Source organism: Nicotiana tomentosiformis, chromosome 2, assembly GCF_000390325.3.
Source record: "Nicotiana tomentosiformis chromosome 2, ASM39032v3, whole genome shotgun sequence".
NCBI classification, from domain to species: domain Eukaryota; kingdom Viridiplantae; phylum Streptophyta; class Magnoliopsida; order Solanales; family Solanaceae; genus Nicotiana; species Nicotiana tomentosiformis.
In genome coordinates, this window is record NC_090813.1 from 126,062,245 (window position 1) to 126,088,561 (window position 26,317).

Here is a 26,317-nt window from a genome sequence, read left to right on the forward strand (position 1 = left end):
ATACAAAAATTATCTATCCAAGATTCCAAATATCTAAGCAAAAAATGTCATTTTTCAATAGGCATGGTTGAAATTCATTAAAATTATGTAGATGAGTTAATATATAAATTTTGAGAAAGATTAGAGGTGATTTGGACTGATTTGGTATCAAAATTCGTAGTTAAAATCGAGTTCAAAAAATTCTTCTATGACACATGGATCACTCATGTATCACACACAGAGGTATATATGGATATACATGTGATACACATTTGATACAAATATGATACATAAGTGATACACATTCGATACACGGTGTGATATACACGTCATTTTTTTCATATTTCATCTTTTACTTCGAATATTCAATTCAAACCACCTCAAAACTCCACCAAATTATCCCAAAACTGAGATTCAAACTCTTTAAGATATACCCAATCTACTCTAATAACATTCACTCAAAAAAGTAAAGATTTGGCCCTTTTTTTTGTTATAAATAGCTAATGGCTAATATTGGTAACATTTGGCTAATATTAGTAATATTTAATAAATTGGCCAATTTTTGTAATAAGCTATTTCTAAAAGGACATAGCCGGCAGTTTCCCGTTTTTATATAGGTAATTCAATTTCTAAACTATTGGTTTAAAAATTCTACTGAACTTGTGTGAAACTTTTCAGACAACTTTAGATTAACGTCTAAAGTTTGATCATAATTTTATTAGGTAGTTCAATTTCTAGACTATTGGTCTAAAAGTTTCTAGTGAACTTGTGTGAGACCTTTGAGACGACTTAGGATTTGGGTAATATATTGTTTTTATAGTTAAATTAATTCTTAGACCATTGGTCTAAATAACTTTGTTTATCGAGTCCCAATAGTACGTTTTATGAGAAATTGAAAGGGAAAGAAATTAATGTACAGAAATCAGTATCAGCTGCAAGATAGCTTGATAGGTTCCAATGACGATTCCAGTGGCAAAGATTTCGTTGAGTCGGGCAAAGGAGATGGCTTCACCTTAATTGTCTTTAGAGATGGTTTCTTCGTTAAGGATGGCAACTACGAGGCCATGCAGGGAGGAAAGTCAAACTTCCCAGATGAGGGCAATGAGCATGAATCCCATCATGACATGGATTGTGATTGAAACTGCAAAGATAGTGTAGTTGATCGTGTCAGAGCTCAAACGTTCCAAAAATATTCTTATCATGGTGTAATATTTTCCACTTTAAATTAAATCTGCACGGTTTTTCCCAAAAGACCCCACACTATTAAGAGTATTCAACTCCTTATAAGTAGTTTATTTTTCTTTTCTACTTTTCATGTGGGACTTTATTCACACTCCCAACAATCTTCCCCTTGAACTAAGTTCCACATGGCCATCACCGTTTATGGGCTAATTTGGAGATTAACTGTGTGCCACCCACATGATCCGAGTATTTACGGTCACCGAAACCCAAAGGTTGTGTATGCGTCTTCAAAGCTACCGCTAAAGATCGTAAACCTCGTAGTTACTCGTAGACGGCAAAGGCACTAAGTCGGGCTCCCACGCCACACTCCACCATCTCCATAATCCCGCCAAACCATTGGCTCTGATATCAGTTGCTGAGGTAAAACGGCTCAAAGATACTTTTAATATTGTGTGAGAGCATTCAAAATGACACCAAGAGTCTAAGACGGTTCAGGACTGAACTTGTATAATTTTTGTTTTTACATTTAAAATCAAAATTTTAAATGGGATAGTTGAGGTTTTTGTAACGAATAAGAATATTTCACAAAGCAACTTAAAATTTCTTATTTAATTCAGATTTTGGTGCAGCCAAAGGGGAAGTCAGAATTTCAATCATATGGGTTTATGGATTTTAGAATTGGGACTCCAAGTATTAATGACTGGGTTCTAAATTTAAAATTTATACATATTTAATAAAAAAAATTAAATACACTATTTAAGCAGAAATTATTAGGTTTGAACGAACCCGTTTTACAGTAGCATTTCACCCCAATTCAAAAGCAAGTTTGCTGTTATTGTAACAAACCATGATGCTAACCAATTGGCCAGTGTAGCCACACTGCCTCCAAGACTTTTAATGTTCACTCGTAGAATCTGCATGAATGATTTTAGAAACTATAAGGTCATAAAATATAAACCCCAAGACTTGAATTGCTCGAATCGTGATTGCTAGTTTTGCTTAGTAGTTGTAAATGACATTTTTGTTTCTCCCTCTTCTGAAAATGTTATTGTGTTGGTAGGTGTTAATAATTCATGTTCTACATTTTGTTACATGTACAAAAAGTTTATTTTTTTATTCTTATTTTACGACCTATGAGTTAGCTTCGCCATACCTCAGACATTATGATCCATGGAATGGATTCCAAGCCTAGATCAAATGCCATCACCAAAACCTGGAAATTCATTGGTATATATATACCACAAGTCCAAAAAGCACTCATAACGGCGGAGAAGGGAGACAATATTCCTAAAGCAGGATGCCAATTTTTGGGCGTACAATCCTGCATAAAGTAGAAAAGAATTAGAGTGAGAATATAAAAAGAAGGGTAAACCGCAATGTTAAGCAAGAAATCTTTTCGATTCTGATAATTGCTTGATGAGTTCTCTTACATGTAAAATTTAAGTTACTGACCTTCAGTTAAAATGCTATTGCAACAAGGAAGCTACTAATTAACTGTCATTAACGACGAGGACATCTGAAAAAATGTGTCATTATCTTTTGCTTGCAGTTTTATTCTTTTATATTTAGTAAATATCAATGTGAAATTTCTGGCTAGACATACAATAAGAAGTATCCTGCGACTCGCCTTGTCCACAAGTGATGCAGTAACAATGACCTATAACATGATATATATCCAAGAGTGGATTTACGTGAATAGCCTCATTTCCAAATGTTGCAGCTTTACTCGATGAAACTCCTGTTAGTTTAAGAGATTTGCAATTAAAACCCATGTGTTGAACAAATCGCTCATTACATAGCTTCTCTATAACCTAAGAGCTGTGAGTATAATCTAATGACATGACATTGAAATAATAAGGCAAATAAACGAGAAGTTACAATGGTACTTTCTTAGAGCAATCTGCACACAAGATGTTCAAGAAAGATCATAGTTCGAATTGGTGAATTCAGTATTTTATAACTTAATTACATGGTGGGATATAATCAAACTGTCTACTTTCTTGTTCAATTTTCACATTTTCATGGTTATGTCTATATATTGAAGAAAAATAATAGAACACCAGAGAGTAGGATGGGCACCACTAACTTTGACGAAGTTTAATTTAGAGTTTCTAGCTGGCGTGTTTGGTGCAGTTTCATGCCAGATTTTCGCACCCGAACAAAACTATGATGTATGTGGTTCTGGAGAATGAGCATAAATCCTTTTACCATATTAAGATAGGTCGAGAGATAATGTTACATGATGCATGCATTTTTAACCTATTTACTTAAGAATCAACTAAGTTGTATGATGCATAATATAGGAAGCTTTGCTCATAAAACAATTTGAGCAAGAAGATTCATTCACTTCCCTGGACTATATGATGCCTTTATGCACACGCAGACAAACAGAGTGAGAAGATCAATTTCTCAATTTGCTTACTGTTGGGAATAAATCCCCAACAAAAATAATATTCACGGCAATAAAAGCTGAATGATAAAGTAGCACCGAGATACGGTAATTAACAAGAATAAAATAGTGACAACGACACCAAGACTTTTTATGTGGAAAACCCTTTTGAATAAGTAAAAAAATCACGGCCCCGAGACGAGCAACTGATATCACTATAGCAAGGAATTTTACACTTTGTAGGTCCGAGTAAAATACTCCAAAGACCACTACAACACTCAAAAGAAATAACCCTCTTTTGATATTCCCACTTCACTACAATATTGTTCACTCTCTATTTTTCTCACAGACTATTTTCTTATACCCTGTCTGTGAAACCTCACTCTTTCTTTCTAACTCTCAGATATATTTTTCCTCTGAGATTGGTATATAAAATGAGAAGCTGAATGCTTCTATTTATAGGAAGAAGTGTCGCAACCAAAACCAATTTTGGTCAAAAAACGCGTTTCGGTGCCAACTACTAATTTTGGCATCTTGTTGATTTTTCTTCTTCATCACGAGAATGGACCCCACAATCTCTTTCTTCTTTCTTCGTTATAGGGATCCACCCCACAATCTCCTTTTTTTCTTTGTTTCATAATGGGACTAGACCCCACAAATCTCCCCCTCCAGACCCATTCACCTGAAGGAGGTAACACCGGACTTCTAGCTTGAGTGCATGCCAACAAGTTCTTTGCATAGCTCGAACTTGCCTCTTGGTACCATCTTAGTCAGTATATCCGAAGAATTCTCACTTGTATGGATCTTCTTGACCTGTATAGATCCATCCTCTATTATTTCTCGAATCCAATGATATCTCATGTCGATATGCTCCATCCTTGCGTGATACATGGTGTTTTTGCTCAGGTTTATTGCACTTTAACTGTCATAATAGACGACATACTCGTTTTGGTGCAATCTAAGCTCTCGAAGAAACCATTTCAGCCAAACCATCTCCTTGCCAGCTTTAGTAGCGGCAATATACTTTGCTTCAGTTGTAGAGAGTGCGACACACTTCTGTAACTTCGACTGCCATGATATAGCTCCCCCTGAAAATGTGATATTCTGTAGTAGATTTATGATTATCAAGATCACCTACCATATCAGCACTTGTGTAGCCCTTCAAGATTGGATCACATCCTCCAAAACACAAGCAATCTCCTATGGTACCTCTCACTTACCTCAATATCCACTTGACTGTTTCCCAATGTTCTTTTCCTAGATTTTCAAAAAATCTGCTGACAACACTAACTTCATGAGCAATATCAAGTCTGGTGCATACCATTGCATACATCAAGCTTCCGACTGCTGAAGAATAAGGAACTCTAGTCATGTTCCCTTTCTCCTCCACTGTTGTAGGATACATCTTCTTGATCAACTTTACATGACTAACAAGAGGTGTGCTGACTGGCTTACCATTCTTCATGTTGAAGCGTTCCAGTACACGTTCAATGTACTTCTCCTGAGACAGACACAACTTTCTGCTTGTTCGCTCTCGAACTATCTTCGTACCTAGAATTTATTGTGCTAGGCCCAAGTCCTTCATATCAAATTACTTGGACAATCTTACTTTAACTTTGCGATCAGCCCCTTGTCTTTTCCAACAATTAGCATGTCATCCGCATACAACAATAATATAATAAATTTATTCTTAGAAAAGCTTTTGAAGTATACACATGGATGAGAATATGTCTTTGTATAAGTTTGACTTTTCATGAATAAGTCAAACTTCATGTACCACTACCTTGGTGCCTGCTTCAATCCATAAAGACTCTTATTCAATTTGCACACCATGTGTTTCTTTGTAGCTACTTCAAATCCTTCTAGCTGCTCCATATAAATCTCATCTTCCAAATCTCCATGAAGAAATGCAGTTTTCACGTCCAACTGCTCCACTTCAAGATCTAGGCTAGCTGCTAAGTGCAAAATTGTTCGAATAGAAGTCATTTTGACAACAGGTGAGAAAATTTCATCAAAATCAATACCTTTCTTTTGTTCGAAGCCTTTTACCACCAATCGAGCTTTATATCTGACCAGCTTGTCATTTCCATCTTTCTTGAGTTTAAAGACCCATTTGCATTTGAGTGGTCTTTTTCCCTTTGGAAGTTCAACCGGCTTATACGTGCCATTTTTCTGTAGAGATTCCATCTCTTCTTGCATGTCTTTAATCCGCTGGTTCTTTTCTGGATGGGACAGCACCTCCTTAAGACTTTCTGGCTCCCCTTCATCACTGATGAGGAAATACTCTGTGGCAAGGTACTTGCATGACTCTACCCTTGGCCTCTCTGATCTCCTCAGAGGTTGAGGTTGTTCTTCTTCCTGGGTGGGGTGATCCACTTGCTCGACATCATCATCAAGTTGCTCCCCCTGCTCAATAACCTCACTAGGTTGCTCCCCCTGCTCGGAAACCTTGTCGGTCGTACTTTATGCACTTGAGGGATTGTTAGAAGTAGAAGGAATAGTAACAAGGTTAGGAATTATACCATTCTTGGCCTTCTCTGGCATATCATCAACAGTTCCAACTTCACTTTCTCGGAAGACTACATTTCTGCTTCTGATGACCTTCTTCTTTACAGGATCCCACAATCTGTATTCAAACTCTTCATCTCTGTATCCGATGAATATACATGGAACAGATTTATCATCTAGCTTTGTTCTCTGCTCCTTTGGTACATGCGCAAAAACTCTGCAACTGAACACCTTCAGATGCGAGTAGGACACCTCCTTGTTGGTCCAAACTCTCTCTGGGATGTCAAACACTAACGGAATTGATGGACTCCTATTGATCAGGTAACAGGTTGTCTGTACTGCTTCACCCCAGAATGACTTAGGCAATTTAGCCATTCTGAGCATGCTTCTCACCTTCTCCACAATGGTGTGGTTCATCCTTTTGGCTACGCTATTGTGTTGTGGGATTTCAAGAACTGTCTTTTCATGTCTGATCTCGTGGCTCAAAAAGTACTCTTCAAATTCCCTTGAAGTTTGCTCACCTCCATTTTCACTTCGAAGACGCTTTAGCTTTTGGCCTGTCTCATTTTCCACCAGAGCATGAAACTTCCGAAAAACTTGAAACACCTAATCTTTGGCTTTCAAAATATAAACCCATAATTTTCGTGAAACATCATCAATAAAGGTAACAAAATATTTGTTACTGCCCATCGATTCAATTTTCATTGGACCACAAACATCAGAATATACCAAATCAAGTATATTCAATTTTCTTTCAGACAATGTCTGAAATGAGACTCTATGTTGCTTACCAAATAAACAGTAGTCACAAGGTATTACCGTTGTACCTTTGGCATAAAAAATGAGTGGTTTCTTGGCAAGAATCTGCAATCTGTCACACCTCCTTTTTTCTCGAGGGGGTAAGGGAATTTTTTCAATTTAAGTGACATAATCCGAAATGGGATTATTTATTTATTCAGAGTCGCCACTTGGAATAATTTATGGTGTCCCAAGTCACCGGTTTATTTTAAAATCCCAGATCGAGGAAATTGACTCTATTTTTATGGTCTGCGAACACAGAAGACCGGGTTAGGAATTCTGTTAATACGGGAGAAGGTGTGAGGCACTCCCGAGTTCCGTGGTTTTAGCACGGTCGCTTAACAATTACACTTGGCCCAATTATCTGATTTATTACATATTTAAAACCTATTGTGCATTTTTACTTTTCAACCGCTTTTAATTATGTATGAAATTATTTCTGGAACAAGTCACGATATCGTACACTTGTCGTTTTGGCGCTCGTCGCAAATCGCGCCACATGAAATGCACCCGCGAGTTACACATGCTTATTTTATTATTGTTTGGAGTTATGATCGGGTCACATGAAATGTGCACCCAAATTGGAGATTACGTATCACGACTATGTCACGAGAGCCATACCCATAGCTGTGATGATTTAATTACGCGCCTAAAGCACACTACGATATTTATTGGCAAAAGAGATTTATCTCTTAATCTAAGTTGAGATTATTGCCAGGTCACGAATTTATGGAGATAGAGCTGTAAATCTTCCTAATGCCCCGATCATCACGCATACAATTTCACATCCAATAGAATCAAACAATGAAGCATGCAAAAGAAAAACATACGGTAAGTAAGAACTTAGGAAGACCTGAAATATAATAAAGGAAAAGTGAATCAAAGCCATTAAGAAAAGCCCTTAAAATATTTCTAACCACCCCAATTTTCCTAACCTTTAGATATATCAGATCCTAAAGCCCCTAAATCTAATCCCTTAGAACATCATATAAATCTTCCTTCACTCCCATGTTTACCGATTAACCAACCGAGGACATACGATAACATATTGTCCAATTAGCGTTTACATTCGGTCAAACAAAACAAAACACACTTGAGCATTGGTGTTCAAAATTTAAGGAAAAGTACAGATTCCCTGCACATAATTATTTCACCGACTTTAGAATTTTTAACAAGACAGAGCACATGTTTAATCAGTTTTTACCACAAGAATATTACTTCGGTGTGTATGGCTAAAAGTTAACATGAGATTTAAAGTAACTATGGAAAATTTCTTACTCAGCTACATCAGAGATAATTCCTAGGACTACCAAAGAGAAACCATTACAAATAGGAATAGCATGCTGGATAACCAGAATTGGATCCAACTCAAATGACGAGTTTATATAACTTGATAACACTTCTTAGTTTAAATCTTTGATCCTTCCAGTAGTACGCTTTCAATTCACATTAAGCAAAGATCCTTATATTTACAGGCCGAAAAATAAGAAACTTCAATTGAACCAAAAACAAAAAAAAACAAGTTAAATAAAAGAGCTAATGTTCTATGCAGAACCTTGATCATGTTCATTCAAAGACACACTTTAAAGCCAACCTTCGAATAAAATATGATAAAAGAAGAGAAAAGAAGGGAAAGAAAAAAAAACGCTGATATTGATAAAACAATACAAAAAAAGACTATTGATAAAACAGTGATCATGCTTGAAAGAACTCAAGCAGATCTTACTAAGCTAAATAAAATTATTTGAACTAGACAAGTACACCTCTAAACATGCTGAGTGTAAAATAAAGAACTGCTAATCATTCGCATCAAAACCCACAAAGAACATAGCAGTAAATTCATCATTCTGAATAGTATGAACACACTCGCATGTGTTGATATCAAACCTAGGCCCAAACGATTCTAAGCAGAACATGGAACTGGAATAAAAATCACCGCAAAGAAGGCTAAATGTCTTGAAATAACACAAAAATTAAAGCTGAACATAATTGATTTCATCAACTTCCACAATATACACATCTCTTCCATACAAGCACATCTTTTATCCAGCTGGTAGTCAAAATTCAGATAAGTACCTGATTACAGCAAGATCAACAAAGTAGAAAATAAGTCTCTCAAATTTGAATGAAGCAGTCAGCAATATCAGAATAACAGCAACAGAAACAGCATCACAAAATCAATATGAACTCTAGATTTCCAAAGCGAAGTTTAACAACTTTTCTTCAATTTCATAATGGAATTCTGGATTTTCTCAGAGGATTAATGTTAAAAAAACCAGTGTGTGTTCTTGTATTTTTAGAGGAATGCTGAGTCAAAATCCGTATTTTTTTTTCTTCCCCCTTTTGTGTGTGTGTGAAGGGTGTATATATAGGCTATATAAAATCAAAGAAAGTCTGTTGGGAGAGGGAATATGTCAGCGTGGATTCAGGAAAAATGACCGAGGGGAGGGAATCTTTTTCTAACTGAAAAATGCTAGCTGTCACTTCTAGAAGCAAACTATCTGCTTAGGTTTGGGCCAAATGCTATGACCTAAATGGCCCAAGACCAAACCCAAACCCGACCTTAAAGAAACAGCCCACAAAGAGAATCAAACAACACATGCCATATTTGAATTCCAATTATAAAAGACTTCACTAAACACTGACTTTTTATTAAACTAAATCTACCTATAAACTATTCTAATTGATCATGCAAACAAAATTTAACACTTAATTAATCAAACAAAGAAAAACACAATCAATCCAGAAAATAGGAAAGATGAGTAGGAATATCGATTGAACCTTAAGAAACAAAGATTGAAGAACATGGCGAATAAAACAGTGGCGAAATTCTGGACGGACTCCGGTTATATTTCGAAATGGATCAAAACTGACCCAAAACGATTGCTCTTGTCAAGAGCAATCGATTTGGGTGAGCTTCAAACCAAAAAGAACGCAAATAGTGCAGAAATCCACAAAGTACAAAACTGATTTTTTTTAAATTTATTTCCAGATTCGAAATTGAGGGAAATGGGTGGGGATTTTGGGAAAATTGATAAGGAGGTACAATTTAGGAGGGTCTGGGGGTTGTGTGATAAAAATTTGGGGGTGTTTGGAGGTGGTCCGCCGCCTTGGGGCGATTTTCGGCGGCGGCGAGCGGTGGTGATGGACGGAGGGTGAGAGAGGTGTTTAGTTTTGAGGGTTTGGGGGTTAGAGGGTGTTTAGGACAGTTTAAAAGGGGGGTGTGAGGAGTTCTGGGCCGTCCGATTTAGGAAGATGAATGGTTGAGATTAAGAGGGGGTAATGGGTCGGGTCGATGGGTTCAGGGGTGTGTAGGTGTTGGGTTAGGCGGATTTGGGGTGATTGTTTGGGCCCAGAAATCGTTTTGGCCCAAATTCGGGACCAAACAAAATTTTCTTTCTTTTTTTTCTTCTTTTTTTTCTTGATTTTAAATCCTAATAAAATTAATTAAAAACCTAAATTAAGTCCTAAGTCAATCTAATTTGTAGAAATAAACTTAGTTATCTATTTTACCATAATTAATTAATTTAAACTAATGAAAGAAAAATTACTAATTTGCAATTAAATGCTAAAATGTAAAAATGACCCATATTTTTTGTGATTTTCGTTTAATAATACAATTAACTCATGCAATTAAATCCTAAATGCAATTAAACCTAAGATGCTATACAAAGAAATACTTTAAATATTTTTGGTATTTTTCATAATTTTAAATATTAAAATGCAACTAAATGCAAACAAAAATTAATCAGAAAATCCTAAAATATTCTATAAAAATTAAAATAATTAGAAAAAATCTATTTTTTGTGAATTTTATAGGAGTATTTTCAGTCGGACAAATATTACGTGTTCACACAATACCTTCTCGCTCATATGACCCATCATTTTGTGCCACATATCTGCAGAAATCTCATTTTGTGCCGCGTTCAATTCACCTTGGCATATTTCTGCATTTGTCCTGTACAACGTGCCATGAGCAACTCCCTTTACAATCACCAATGATCCCTTGGTGAATCTCCACTTTTGATTTGCAAAATAGTTCTCATATCCATCTCGGTCTGCAATTTCCGAGATCAAGTTCATCCGCAAATCAGGTACATGTCGCACGTCTTTCAGAGCCAATGTGCATCCGACATTTGTCTTGATACAAATGTCACCAATCCCTGCAATCTTTGAGTAACTTGTGTTACCCATTCTCACAAGGCCAGAATCACCTACTATATATCTGCAAAAAAGATCTCTTATCGGACTGGCATGGTAAGATGCTGATATATCAACCACCCATTCCGACTCTGGACCTGATAAGTGCATGTATTCCTTTTCCTCACTTATATAGAGGACAACTGTCGCGGAACCGTTTTTCTGTGGGTTTGGCGAGGGCAGCGAAGTTAGCCTGACTGCTACTTAGCTTCATCCCTTAGACAATAAATAGCACAATCGTGCTAAAGCGATGGCAATCACACGAAACAAGCAAGAAAGCTATAAAAGAAAGAGACTCGAAATTGGGAGGCAAGTGCCAATTTTCTGTTGTATTATGCAATATCTGATGCTTACAAAGAATGAGTATAAAGCATATTTATAGAATGAAAATGGCTATACAAAGGGGGTGGTTGGCAGGGATGGTAAGGCTGTTACAGCAGCCTGGTGCATTCCAGCATAGAAAGCTGGAAAGGCAGACTTTGTGGATTCTGCTGTCAACCATGGCCCAGAAGGTCAAAAATGCCTTCCCACTGATGGCTGCTTGTCTCTTGGTCTGCTGACTTTCTGTCAAAGGTGCTTTCAGTTGGCATCTCATCATTTCTGTGTGGCCCTATGTATTTTCCCACTGATGGCAGTCCGAGATTTAAGCTCGGACAAGCCACGCCATCGCTGAAATTGCTGAAAATTAATAGGTGCGATGGCGGGGCGGTGCACGCTCCCCCACTTGAAATGGCGACGACCCCGGCGCCCCCACAACTGAAGATAATTGTGGACTTGTTCCTTGAACTGCCACAAATCTTCGTACTTCTCCCATGATGCCTCCTCTGGCGAAGTTCCTTTCCAGTGAACAAGGAACTGTGCGCTTGAATTTCCCCATCCTTTTTCACGGACCAACTGATGGTCGATGATGGCTTCCACTTGCTTGTCTGTTGCTAGTGGAGTAGCAAAAATTTGGCTTCGGCTGGACTGTGCCCGATCTTTGTCTTCCATGTCTTCGAAGTATGGTTTCAATTGGCTAGCTTGGAAGACTAGATAGATTTTCAGATGACGCGGCATGTCCAGTCGGTAAGATATTATACCCACTTTGGCAACAATTTCGAATGGGCCCTCATATCGGCGAATCAGACTATGATGTACGCCTCGCAGTAATTTGAACTGCCGTGGATTTAATTTCACCATGACCTTGTCCCCAATCCTATAGTTGACTGGACGACGCTTCCGGTCCGCAAATTTCTTCATTTTGCGGGCAGCCTTGTCAAGATATGACCTAGCTAGATCGGCTTGTTCCTCCCAAAACTTGGCCATGTGAAAATCCCCCAGATTTTTCAATCCGACGTTAACGGGCAATGATTGAGGAGTGTTGGGTTGTTGCCCAGTTGCAAGCTCAAAGGGACTCTTCCCAGTCGCCTCGCTGCATTGCAAATTGTAAGAGAATTGAGCTATATCCAGTAGCTTAGCCCAGTCTCTTTGATTGGCGCTGACATAATGCCTCAGATAGCATTCAAGCAAAGCATTAATCCTTTCCGTTTGTCCATCTGTTTGTGGATGGAAACTTGTTGAGAAGTGTAGTTGAGTTCCCAACAAGCTGAACAATTCTTTCCAGAATGCGCCGGTGAAACGAGGGTCTCGATCGCTTATGATGTGCTTAGGCACGCCCCAATATTTCACGATGTCCCTCAAGAATATACGTGCTTCCTCTTTAGCTTTGCAACCGGCAGTGGTGGCCGAAAATATTGCATACTTGGTGAATCTATCGACAACCACCATAATGGTGCTGAATCCCTCTGAATTTGGCAAACACGTGATGAAGTCCATGGTTATGTTGTCCCATGGCTTCGCCGCAACTGGCAGCGGCTCAAGTAAATCCCCAGGAAGCTTAGATTCCACCTTGTCTTGTTGACAAACTAGCCAAGTGCGTACATATACCTCGATGTCGTCCCGCATCCGAGGCCAATAATAAGAAGACTCAATCAGGGCCAATGTGCATTTTTGCCCTGGATGACCTGCCCATGCAGAGTCATGACCTTCTTTCAGCAGAGTACGCCTGAGATTCGCCCATTTGGGCACGTAAACTCTTTTGCCAGTGGTGTACAAGAGACCATCTTCTTCCCAAAATCTCTGAGTTTTGCCTTGACTGGACAAGGCAAGAAGCTGTTTCGCCACGGGGTCATGTTGCATGCCCTCTTTGATGGTCTTGATGATGCCACTGCTTGCTGAGTTAACCATGGTTGCTAGTACTGTCTTGCGACTCAAAGCATCAGCAACTACGTTAGCTTTCCCTGGTTTTATATTCCAGGGTGTAGTCGAATTCGGCCAAGAAATCTTGCCAACGGGCCTGCTTGGCAGATAGCTTCTTATGTGTTTGGAAGTAGCTTGTTGCAATGTTGTTAGTCTTGACAACAAAATGTGCCCCCAACAAGTAATGATGCCAAGTCCTTAGGCAGTGGACTACAATAGTCATTTCTTTCTCTTGGACCGTGTAACGCCTCTCATCGTCATTCAGCTTTCAACTCTCAAAGGCTATAGGATGGCGCTCTTGCATCAGTACGCCTCCTATAGAAAAGTCAGACGCATCAGTCTGAACTTCAAAAACTTTCGAGAAATCCGGCAGTGCCAATACGGGTTCCTTGGTGATTGCTGCCTTGAGTTTCTCGAATGCCTTCTGGCAGATGTCGCTCCATTCCCACTCTCTGTCCTTCTTCAGCAAGTCAGTGAGGGGGGGATGCAATAGCTGAGTAACCGAAGATGAATCTCCGATAATAGTTGGCTAAGCCGAGAAAGGACCGAAATTCCAGTACCTTTGTTGGAGCTTCCCAGTCCTTGATAGCTTCCACCTTGTCCCTATCCATTCGGATTTCCCTATGGCTGATTGTATGCCCGAGGAATTGTACTATGGGCAGTGCAAAGATGCATTTCTCACGTTTTACGCATAGATCATTTTCCCTAGGTACCTTGAATACCTTGCGAAGGTGTTCCGCATGGTCTTCCATATTGTTGTTGTAAACCACAATATCATCTAAATAGATGACAACGAACTGATGCAAGAAGGGATGGAATAATTTGTTCATCAAAGTGAAGAAGGTTGCTGGAGCGTTGGTCAAACCGAATGGCATTACTAACCATTCAAAAGCCCCATAGCGTGTAACACAAGTTGTCTTGGGCTCGTCTCCGTCGGCAATCCGCACTTAATAGTAACCTTTCCTCAAATCCATCTTGGTGAATACCTTGGCATGCCCCAAGCGGTCAAATAAATCAGCAATGAGAGGGATAGGGTACTTATTCTTCATAGTGACCTTGTTAAGGGCCCGATAATCAATATATAAGCGCATGGTACCCTCCTTCTTCTTCTGAAATAAGACAGGAGCTCCATAAGGTGCCTTGGATGGTCATATGTGGCCAGCCTCTAGCAACTCCTTGAGTTGCTTCCTCAATTCCTCCAATTCCGTGGGCGCCATGCGATAAGGTGACATGGCAGGTGGCTTTGCCCCTAGAACCAGCTCGATCTGATGATCAACTTCCCTTCGTGGTGGCAATTATTTGGAAAGTTCTTCCGGCATCACGTCCTTATTATCATCAAGGACTTTCTCAATGCGGGGAGGCAATGCTACTGCCTCAAGGGAATGCTCAACGATTCCCGTCAAGGTTGCAAGAAATGTTGGTTCCCCTTTCTTGAAACCTTTCACAAGTTGCATCGCTGACAGATGCATTCCAGTTTGTGGTACCCGAACAAGGGGCACAATACACAAGCCTCCGGGATCGCTTATGTGAAGCTGGTTGATACGTGGTGCAATAAGTGCGTTGACCTCGTACCAAAAGTCCAATCCCAGAATGATGTCAAAGACGTCCATGGGAGCAACGGTGAAGTCCGTCAATCCCTGCCAGCCTCCTAAAGCAATGTGTACGTTAGGAGCAAAGCCATGAACGGTAGTGAGAAGGGCATTGACAGTCTTCATCAGCGTGTCGCTGGATATAAAGACAAGTCCAAGCTCCCTAGCTCATTCCTCTGTCACAAAATTATGTGTCGCACCTGTGTCCACCATGATGCGCACGTCTTTGCCGTTTATCTTGGCATCGACAAATAATGATTCACGGGGCCTCACACGAAGCGGTTGGGCAGCAATAGCGGCAATGGTCATATGGTTTATCAAGGCCATATGATTAAACAAGCCTACGACCTTGTTCTTCCCTTGTCCTGCACCATCAGCTGGTGCTCTTCGCTCCTCGGGTTGCCTATCAGTAGGCGCAGCAGTTTGTCCCTGCTGCTGGTGGCTAAAACAATTGCTCCTAATTTGTTCAGTGTAGGGCAATTTCGAGCAGCATGAGAAGGGTCACCACAAAGATAGCAAACATCTCGCTGAGCAGCCTTCTGTGCGCCTCTTTTCCTCTTCTCATCATAATCCTTGCGGTAATTAGAAGAGTGGTTGCGGTTGCCTCTGTTATCGTTGTTCCGATTGGAAACAAATTTGCCTTTGCCTCGGTTGGTGTCCGTCTTTGGAGCAGCAGCAGCTTGGCTCCGATTGTTATTTCCCTTGGACGCTCCTGTCCGGAAATCTGACAATGATTCGGCTATTACAATAGCCTCATCGATGTTGTCGATCTGTCGCCTTTGTAATTCTTGTTTGGCCCAATACTGTAAGCCATCCAAGAAATGGAACAATAGATCCTCACGGGTCAAGTTGGGGATCTGAAGGGTGAGTTTTGTAAAATCCTTTACGTACTCACGGATGGAGGATGTTTGCCTAAGCTCCCTCAACTGTCGGCGAGCCTCGTGAATAACGTTTTGAGGATAAAACTGCCGTTTTAGCTCCTCTTTGAACTGCTTCCAAGTGTCAATGGAGCACGTTCCTTTCTCCATATCTGCCTTCTTTCTGTGCCACCAAAGTATGGTGGTTTCTGATAAGTACATAGCTGCCGTTCGAATTTTGGCATCATCGTTGGTAATGCATACATGTTCAAAATAAGCATCCAGCTGCCATAAGAAGTTCTCCACATCTTGAGCGCTTCTTTCACCCCGAAATTCTTTGGGTTTAGGAGCCTCAATACGTGTTTCTCAGATAGTGATGGGACCTCGCCCAGTGGTTCCTGCTGTCTCCTCTAGACGCAGTTTTAAAGTTTCAACTTCTGCCTGTAAGGAAGACAAAGCCTCAGTGAGCTTGAGTTCAAGGTTGGTTAGCCCTTCGTCTTGCTCCTGAACGTTCCCTTTGACTTCTTCAAGTCCATCAAGGGCAACTGACTCAAGTGAATAGATATTGTTTTATACAGCGGAAATACGATGGTGTACGACCTTCAGACCCTTTTCTATCATACCAACTCTCTCATCGAGAGATGTAGCTTCGGAAGTTTCGGGTTCTACATAGGGCAGCAACTCGCTTTCAGGCGGAGATGCATCCCTGGACCTACTTTTGTCGCGCTTTCGACCCATACCTCTTTGTGGTTCTGGATTTTCTTCAATGTGGGTTTCTTCAATGTTACGCTGTGAGTTCTTAGCCATGCAAGAACCTAGGCTATGGTACCAATTGTCGCGGAATCATTTTTCTGTAGGTTCGGCGAGGGCAGCGAAGTTAGCCTGACTGCTACTTAGCTTCAGCCCTTAGACAATAAATAGCACAATCGTGCTAAAGCGATGGCAATCACACGAAACAAGCAAGAAAGCTATGAAAGAAAGAGACTCGAAATTGGGAGTCAAGTGCCAATTTTCTATTGTATTATGCAATATCTGATTCTTACAAAGAATGAGTATAAAGTCTATTTATAGAAACGAAAATGGCTATACAAAGAGGGTGGTTGGCAGGGCTGGTAAGGCTGTTACAGCAGCCTGGTGCATTCCAACATGGAAAGCTGCCTGGTGCATTCCAGCATGGAAAGCTGGAAAGGCAGACTTAGTGGATTCTGCTTTCAACCATGGCCCAGAAGGTCAAAGATGCCTTCCCACTGATGGCTGCTTGTCTCTTGGTCTGCTAACTTTCTACCAAAGGTGCTTTAAGTTGGCATCTCATCATTTTTGTATGGCCCTATATGTTTTCCCACTGATGGCAGTCCGAGATTTGAGCTCGGACAAGCCACGCCATCGTTGGAATTGCTGAAAATTAATAGGTGCGATGGCGGGGCGGTGCAACAACATTATCATTGTTTTGCACCATGGCGGTTGTGTTGTCGTCATTCTTCTGGCCACTAGTTTCACCTTTGCCCTTCCTTGGATTTGGAAAATCTCTTTTGAAGTGACCTGGTTGATTACAATTGTAGCAATTTCTGGCTCTTGATTTGGATCGGTTCTTAGACTTTCCACGAGCTCCGGATCTACCATAGTTGTTCGAACTCCTTTGATAACTCCTGCCTCTACCTTTTATGATGAGAGCATGTCCTTGATTTTCAGGCTTCTTTCTCATCTTCTCATTGAGTAGAAGAGCTGATGTGACATCTTTTAACTGAAGTAGTCTTACCGTGCAGGATGGTTGTTGCCAAATTATCATACGAAGATGGCAACGAGTTCAACAGCAAGATGGCTTTATCTTCTTCCTCGATTTTCACTCCGAGATTGAAGAGCTGTGTGATTAGTCCATTAAACACATTTAAATGTGACAAAAAATTTGTACTTTCACCCATGTGTAGGGCATATAGCTGCTTCTTCAGATACAATTTATTTGTCACTGTTTTGGACATGTATAGGCTTTCCAACCTTGTCCAAATGCCACATGCGGTGTCTTCATCAATGATGTTATTGACCACATCATCTGATAAGTGCAACCTAATTGCACTAGCAGCCCTTTCATCCAAGTCAGCCCAATCCTCAGCTTTCATGGTATCAGGTTTTTTGACATCAACATCTAGTACCTTGTGTAATCCTTGTTGAATGGGCAGATCCCTCATCCTTCTTTGCCATGTTGAGAAACTACTATCTCCGTAAAATTTTGCTACCTTGTACCTTACTCCGGATATTTTTATTTTTCACCGAGTATAGTACTACCGACAGTGAATAGTATTTCTGTGAACGAGCAAAACCTGTGCTCTGATACCAGTTGTTGGGAATAAATCCCCTACATAAATAATATTCACGGTAATAAAAGCTGAATAATAAAGTAGCATCGAGATTCGGTAATTAACAAGAATAAAATATTGACAGCGACACCAAGATTTTTTACGTGGAAAACCCTTTTGAATAAGGGAAAAAACCACGGCCCCGAGACGAGCAACTGATATCACTATGGCAAGAAATTTTATACTTTGTAGGTACGAGTAAAATACTCCAAAGACCACTACAACACTCAAAAGAAATAACCCTCTTTTGATATTCACACCTCACTACAATATCGTTCACTCTCTATTTTTCTCACACACTATTTTCTTATACCCTGTCTGTGAAACCTCACTCTTTCTTTCTAACTCTCAGATATATTTTTTCTCTGAGATTGGTATATAAAATGAGACGCTGAAGGCTTCTATTTATAGGAAGAAGTATCGTAACCAAAACCAATTTTGGTCAAAAACGCGTTTCGATGCCAACTACTAATTTTGGCATATTAGCGATTTTTCTTCTTTATCATGGGGATGGACCTGCAATCTTTTTCTTCTTTCTAGATCCACCCCACAATCTCCCTTTTTTTTTTTTTTTTCATCATGGGACTGGACCCCACACTTACATCAACCGGAGCTTCCCAAAAATGTTCAAGCTAAAGCAAGAAGCCTCATATTTCAAAGGTCGTATGAACTATGAAGATGCCAATAAAATTTCGAAAGTGATTAGAAATAAAGTATTACTGGAAATTCGTATTTACGACAAAAATAAGTTGCACCCCAGTGACGTTCATCAGAAAGACAGCTGCAACAGAGCTCTACTTCCACTAACTCGCAGAAAAGGGGGCTTCAGCACTTGCATGTTTTATCTAGGATCTTATTTCAATCCATAGTCAAAATTGTCATTTGAATTACATTTGGTAACTTTAAACTCCCTTCAGCTTTGTTCCGTAACGGAGTTGTTCATTGACTTTAAATACACTTCTCACTTCTCAGTAAGGTTTTGGAATTCTGATTTCTTGCAAAGAGCTAAAACATAGCACTTAAACAAGAAAACAATGAAATGTAAAAGAAATTACCATATTAATCCACCCCCCATCCTCATCACATATTTAATGAAAGCACTTTCGATGCAAAGGATGATATTAATTGTCGTAATCCGAAATTCCTATCTTCAGGATCGTGATGGCGCTTAACATTTCACTTGCTAAGCAAGTCAACATTAAAATAATCTTAACCGTTTTTATGCAAATTAAATTAAACAGAAGTCAATTAATGAAATAAAGTGCGGAAGACCATAAATACCGAATCATCATAATACATCCTCGAATCTGGTGTCACAAGTGCACGAGCTACTAAAATAATACAAATAAAGGTCTGAATAAAATTCAAACTGTTTGAAAAATAATAAACAGCTAAGATAAGATAGAAGGGGACTTCAAAACTGCGAACGTTGTGCAGTTATACCTCAAGTCTCCTCTAAGTAGCTGAATCCGAGCACGTCTATGGTACGCCACTAGAACCAACTCCAAAATCTGCACAAGTGTAGAGTGTAGTATGAGTACAACCGACCCCATGCACTCCGTAAGTGTCGAGCCTAACCTCGACGAAATAGTGACGAGGCTATGACAAGACACGTACGTAAACAACCTGTGCAAATATATACAAATACGAAGCAACAATAATACAATAAATAACAATTTATAAATTTGGAGGGAACATGCGGAGGGAAATGATGTAATAATTTCAGCAAGAGAAATATCACTTAGCAGCCAATTAATTCATCAACAATAAAATGAGCAACTGATAATATGAAAACGGCACGGCACCACCCTTCGTGCTTTTACTCTCATTCTTCCCATAAACTGATAAATAAATAATAATAATAATAATAATAATAATAATAATAATAATAATAATAATAATAATAATAATAATAATAATAATAATTGGCACAGCATCACCTTTCGTGCTTTAACTCTCTTTTGGCACGGCCTCACCCTTCATGCTTTTACACTCTCTGAAAATGATACGGTATCACCCTTTGCGCTTTAACTCTCTTTTATGACACGGCAACACCCTTCGTGCTTTTACACTCTTTCTCACCATGACAATGATAGTATAAATAATAAAAATGGCACTACATCACCCTTCATGCTTTTATACACTTTCGCACCATATTCAACAATAATTAAATCAATAAAAATTTCATGAATAATGATCAAATAATCAATAATGAACTTAAACAGGAATATCTTAATTAAATAAATAATTATTCAAAATGAAATAAATTCATCTAGCATGCTTTGAATCAACCACAACGCATAAGTATTCGTCACCTCACATATACGGTGTACCCGCACATTAAATCACGTAGCAAATAGACAAATAAATCCTACTCCCTCAAGTCAAGGTTAACCACGACACTTACCTCGCTTTGCAACCAAATTCAAGATTCAAATAAACCTTTGCCTCGCGAATTCGTGTCCGAAATCCTCAAATCTAATCATAAACAATTCAATATACTCAATATAAATTGTAGGAATTAATTCCATATGAATTTATAAATTTTTCGGATTAAAATCCGAAATTCATCTAAAAATAAATAGTGGGGCCCACGTCTCGAATCTCTGAAAAACATACGAAATTCGTACACCCGTTCCGAGACGAGTCCAATCATATAAAATTTATCTAGTTCCGACGTCAAATGGACCTTCAAATCTTAATTTTCATTTTTGAAAAGTTTTACAAAAATTCCAATTTCTTCCATCTAAATCCGAAATAAATGATAAGGTCCGTAGACAGCATGTTCCAAATGGTCTGTGGCACGTCCGAAATTCATCCGAGCCTCTCGGGACCTCATCCGAATATTCGAACAAGTCCCATAATATAATATTGACTTACTCGGGGTCTCAAATCACATCAAATAACATCGAAATTACAATTCACATCTCGATTCGGACTTATGAATTTCAAACTTTTCAATTTACAAAACTTATGCCGAAACATGTTGAATGAATCCGGAATGACTTCAAATTTGGCACACAAGTGATAAATGACATAACAGAGCTATTCCAATTTTCGGAATCTCAATCCGAGTTCGATATCAATAAAGTCAACCCCGCGGTCAAACTTTGCAAGTTTTTAGCCTTCAAACTTCCAAAATTTCAACAAATGGCGATAACTCAAGTTAGGGACCTCCACATTAAATTCCGGACATACGCCCAAGTCCCAAATCACGATACGGACCTACCAGAACTGTCAAAACACTGATTCGGATCCGTTTGCTCAAAATATTGACCAAAGTTAACTTAGTTGTGTTTTAAACCTCTATTTCACATTTTAATCATTTTGTTTTCATATAAAAACTTTCCGGAAAATTTTACGGATTACGCACGCAAATCGAAAAAGGTTGAATGGTACTATTTGAGGTCTCATAATACAAAAATAATTATTAAATTTAAAGATGACATTTTGGGTCATCACACTAATACTATCATAATAACAAAAGATTCTGGGAAAATAACAAAATAGTTGAACATCAAACAGTTTACGAGTTCAATTAATACCTTGATCTCATCCACTTCTAAGGATATATTAGGGTCAAATCCCCTTAGAACTTGCAAAGAAGTTTCAACATTCCCCATTTTAGCCTATGCATAGCACTACTGAACATCAGCGTAACAAAAAACGAATGACCAAGTAGGAACAAAACCCAAGTTTGTTACTCATCATGCCAACCAACGAGGAGATTCCGGCATAAATAATAGACCAGGCATCAAAAATGTGCGTGGTAATATTCCTGCAGAGTGGAATTGTAAGTTGAGAATAAATTCACTATTAGAAAGACTGAAACCATATGTTCGATTCAAGAAAATGAGTGACGTGATGTCACAGTTCAACTGCTCAAAAATGAGAAGAAAAAAAAACACAAATTCTATTTGATAAAGATAGAAGCATTACATCCTATTCTAATTCAAACATGCTACTTCAATTAACTTGAGAATACATAACATCACATCAATATGTATCCTAGTGAACTTCAAATAACGTATATGATGTTAATTGTGTTTTGGAAAATCCGCTTTTCAGATAAGGTACTATTTCAGTTAATGGTACGGCATAACTTTGATGAATGTCACAAAAACCTCCAGTAAATTCTACTACCAAAACAGGAGAAAAACAATCTATTTGTCAATAATTATGCATCAGATGACTTGAGTTTTTTTTGTCCCATTAGGTATGCCAACATTGTCCCAACTGTGAAACACAGATAGGCGCCAAAAAAGAAACATTAAAGAAATGAACCGTTAAATATTAATTTATCAAGATATAATTGAAAGACCATGGATTAGCGTGAAGTGAAATAAAGCACATAACAATACTAACGTTGTTAAATATTAATGTACCCACGGACTCCTCTCATTTTCTGAGGTGAAATCTCCGCCATATATAGAGGTACATAACATAGGACGTTTAAAATCGAACAATAACCGATAATCGAATCGTAAAATTAGTTTATTCGCTTATCATAAAATTAGTTTATTTGCTTATTGGCATCAGGTTATCGGATTAACGGTTGGCAAACAGATTAAAATTTTATAATTATCGATTTATCGATTTAGGGGTGAATTACTTAATTTTCTTATCGGATAAACCGTTAACCCGTTAAGAATTATTATATTTACATTTTGACGCCCAAGTATATAAACCTTTCCCTTCTTATTTTGATAAACCGTGAGTGGCAGTGCTATAGTCTTTCCCTTGTATTTTATACAATTGTTTATGTTTAGTAATTTAGAGTCTTACAATTGTTCTTACAATTGTTCAGACAATTGTTTATGTTCACTCTTCGGCCTTTCCCTTTCATGAATTTGGAATATGTAATAAGTTTCCCCTGATCTCTATTGAGTTATAGTCCATATACTTCATTTTTATTGTTTATTTGATTTAGCCGATAAATTGTCCGATCAACATTAATATGATACCAATCCCCCCTGATATCTTATTGGTTGACTAAAGGAATATTATATTTATTAGCCGTTATCCGAAAAGCCGAATCATTAAACATAAATATTCGCCTAATCTGCACGATAAGCAACCCGACCAATACATAACAAACAAAAAGTTTTGGACGAATTCAAATGAAGATGTACAATGGAATAAAAGTTTCAAGAAAAAGTTTTAGGAGTAAGAAAAATATACATTTATATCTATATTAAATTTTTAAAAAAAAAGAGAATTAACAAAAATATTAAGTCAAGTAACAAGTTAATAAAACTGTCATAATAACAAATGGAATAATACTAAATATAGTAGATTATGTAATAAAGAAAGGTGAGGAACTAAAAAGTAATTCGACCATATGAATCTTTTTCCAATTTAATAAGATTTTTTTATTTGGCATGTTTTACTGGATAAGAAAAAGAGAATTGAAATTTAATTTCAAACATTATGATATAATGTGGTCAAACAAATTAAATCATACAACATGATTTATATTCTCTATGCATCGCGCCTATGCTATACTAATTACAATATAATAATACATCTAAGAGAAAAAACTAACCCGGTTTAACCCCTATTTGAGGTTATTACCCGGTTTAGCCGCCGCCGGCTACAGCAGCATCTGCTCCAAACACTAATCTACATAAGGGTTTTGTAATTTTCACGTTGCGGACCATATCTGTTTGGTAATCTTCTGGGAATCAACAATGGGAGTTGACTCTATAGTTGGAGTAAGGAACATCGAACATTATAGCTGGGGCTTGAGGTTAAAAATTTCTGACCTTTTGGCGTTTTCACTATTAGTCAAAGAGTGTGAAAATAAACATTTCAATTCCTCAAAATGTTGTAATCTCTCCAAAGGAAATAAACACCCAGTTGAATTTCACATCAGGTTTCATCCAAGTTTAGTACTTTGTCCGGTCCATAGTAAGTGACATTTTGACCTCTTTATTTTGGTCCAAAATAGGTGTCATTTTATATAAATAAGAATTTTATTTTTCTAAACTTTGCTCTTATTTATATATACTAATGTGTCAAAATAATAATTAATAGTCATTTTTTTAGGAGTGCATAATTTTTTTAAGGGATATGCCAAAGACTAAAAAGTCTACGTAGTATTGGCCGGGGAGTAGTAACTACTATATTAATTAACCTTCCTTTGGTTCGCCTCTACGGTTTCGTATTTCAATCACTTGGTTCCCCTGACGTGCTTTTATTTTGGTGACGCTAGGTATCTCAATCAAACGGTGTTCTTTTTCTGCAACCCAACGCTTGGATAATTTATTGAAGGAAATCAAATGTCGGTTGGATTAATATTGGTGAAATTGTTCTTATCCTAAAGGTTTGGTGACATTTTAGACTCATTTCAAAGAAGAAACTTTCACAAGAGAATGTGGTAGGGCTTCATCACAATATTAGAGATATTTGTATACGGTCAAAATAGAATTTGTCATTTCGTATGATTGATCGTGACTGAAAAATAATTGAACGAGGTTCGGGCTCATGTAATGTCAAACCATGATGCAAAGTTAGATCGCCAAGCTCATGACCCATAGACCGATCGAGATCGGCCAAGTCCTAGATCGAGATCGAACAAGACCGAGATCGACCAAGATCGAGATCAAGCTAGGAAAAGACCGATTGAGACCGAGATCTGCCTAGATCAAGACCAGACAAAATAGAGATCGTGCAAGACCGAGGAAGGTTTATCAAGCCAAAATACAAAAGACGGAATATCCGTAATGGGGCCCGAATCACGGCGGAAATCCCAGCACATATCAATAAAAGACCAATTAATTAATCTATCATGAGATTCCATACTATATTTAGTATTATATTAAGAGTAGGACTTCCCTACTATATAAGGAGGGGTTTGATCATTTGTAAAAGACATCATTGACACAATACAAAGCAATACACTACCTTCTTTCAACTTTCAATATCTTGATACTCTGTTCATACATCTTGTTAAACATTTCTGACCTTTTGGCGTTTTCACTATTAGTCAAAGAGTATGAAAATAAACATTTCAATTCCTCAAAATTTTGTAATCTCTCCAAAGGAAATAAACACCCAGTTGAATTTCACATCCGGTTTCATCCAAGTTTAGTATTTCGTCCAATCCATAATAAGTGGTATTTTGACCTTTTTATTTTGGTCCAAAATAAGTATCATTTTACATAATTAAAAATTTTATTTTTCTAAACTTTGCTCTTATTTATATATACCAATGTGTCAAGATAATAATTAATAGTGAATACATCGTTATTTTTAGGAGTGACGTAATTTTTTAAGAGGTATGCCAAAGACTAAAAAGTCTACTTATTGGCCGGGGAGTAGTAACGACTATATTAATTAACCTTCCCTTGGTTCGCCTCTACGGTTTCATATTTCAATCACTTGGTTCCCCTGACGTGCTTTTATTTTGGTGACGCAAGGTATCTCAATCAAGCGGTGTTCTTTTTCAGCAACCCAACGCTTGGATAATTTATTGAAGGAAATCATATGTGTGTTGGATTAATATTGGTGAAATTGTTCGGGCAAGCTTATCCTAAAGGTTTGGTGACATATTAGACTCATTTCAAAGAAGAAACTTTCACAAGAGAATGTGGTAGGGCTTCGTCACAATATTAGAGATACTTGTATACGGTCAAAATAGAATTTGTCCTTTCGTATAACCGATCAAGATTGAAAAATAATTGAACGAGGTTGAAACTCATGTAATGTCAAACCATGATGCAAAGTTAGATCTCCAAGCTCATGACCCATAAACCGATCGAGATCGGCCAAGTCCTAGATCGAGACCGAACAAGACCGAGATCGATCAAGATCGAGACCATGCTAGGAAAGGATCGATCGAGACCGAGATCGGCCTAGATCAAGACCAGACAAAATAGAGATCGAGCAAGACCGAGGAAGGTATATCGAGCCAAAAGACAAAACACGGAATATCCGTAATGGGGCTCGAATCACGGCGAAAATCCCGGCACATATCAAAAAAAGACCAATTAATTAATCTATCATGAGATTCCCTACTATATTTAGTATTATATTAAGAGTAGGACTTCTTTACTATATAAGAGGGGTTTGATCATTTGTAAAATACATCATTAACACAATACAAAGAAATACACTACCTTCTTTCAGCTTTCAATATCTCGTTACTATGTTCATACATCTGGTTAAAAATTTCTGACCTTTTGGTGTTTTCACTATTAGTCAAAGAGTGTGAAAATAAACATT

At 38.1% G+C, this 26,317-nt stretch overlaps 1 protein-coding gene across 1 annotated transcript; it reads right to left on the reverse strand.

Moving 5' to 3' along the window:
• Positions 1–15,224: 15,224 nt before the first annotated feature.
• On the reverse strand, positions 15,225–15,962 carry LOC138905568 (uncharacterized). The gene has a single exon (XM_070194091.1). The coding sequence runs from the start codon at positions 15,960–15,962 to the stop codon at positions 15,225–15,227; it is 738 nt and encodes a 245-aa protein (XP_070050192.1).
• Positions 15,963–26,317: the final 10,355 nt, after the last annotated feature.

What these genes read in the sequence shown, in the direction of transcription:
- LOC138905568 (XM_070194091.1), bottom strand. Translation starts at nt 15,962, where the DNA reads ATGTACTTATCAGAAACCACCATACTTTGGTGGCACAGAAAGAAGGCA.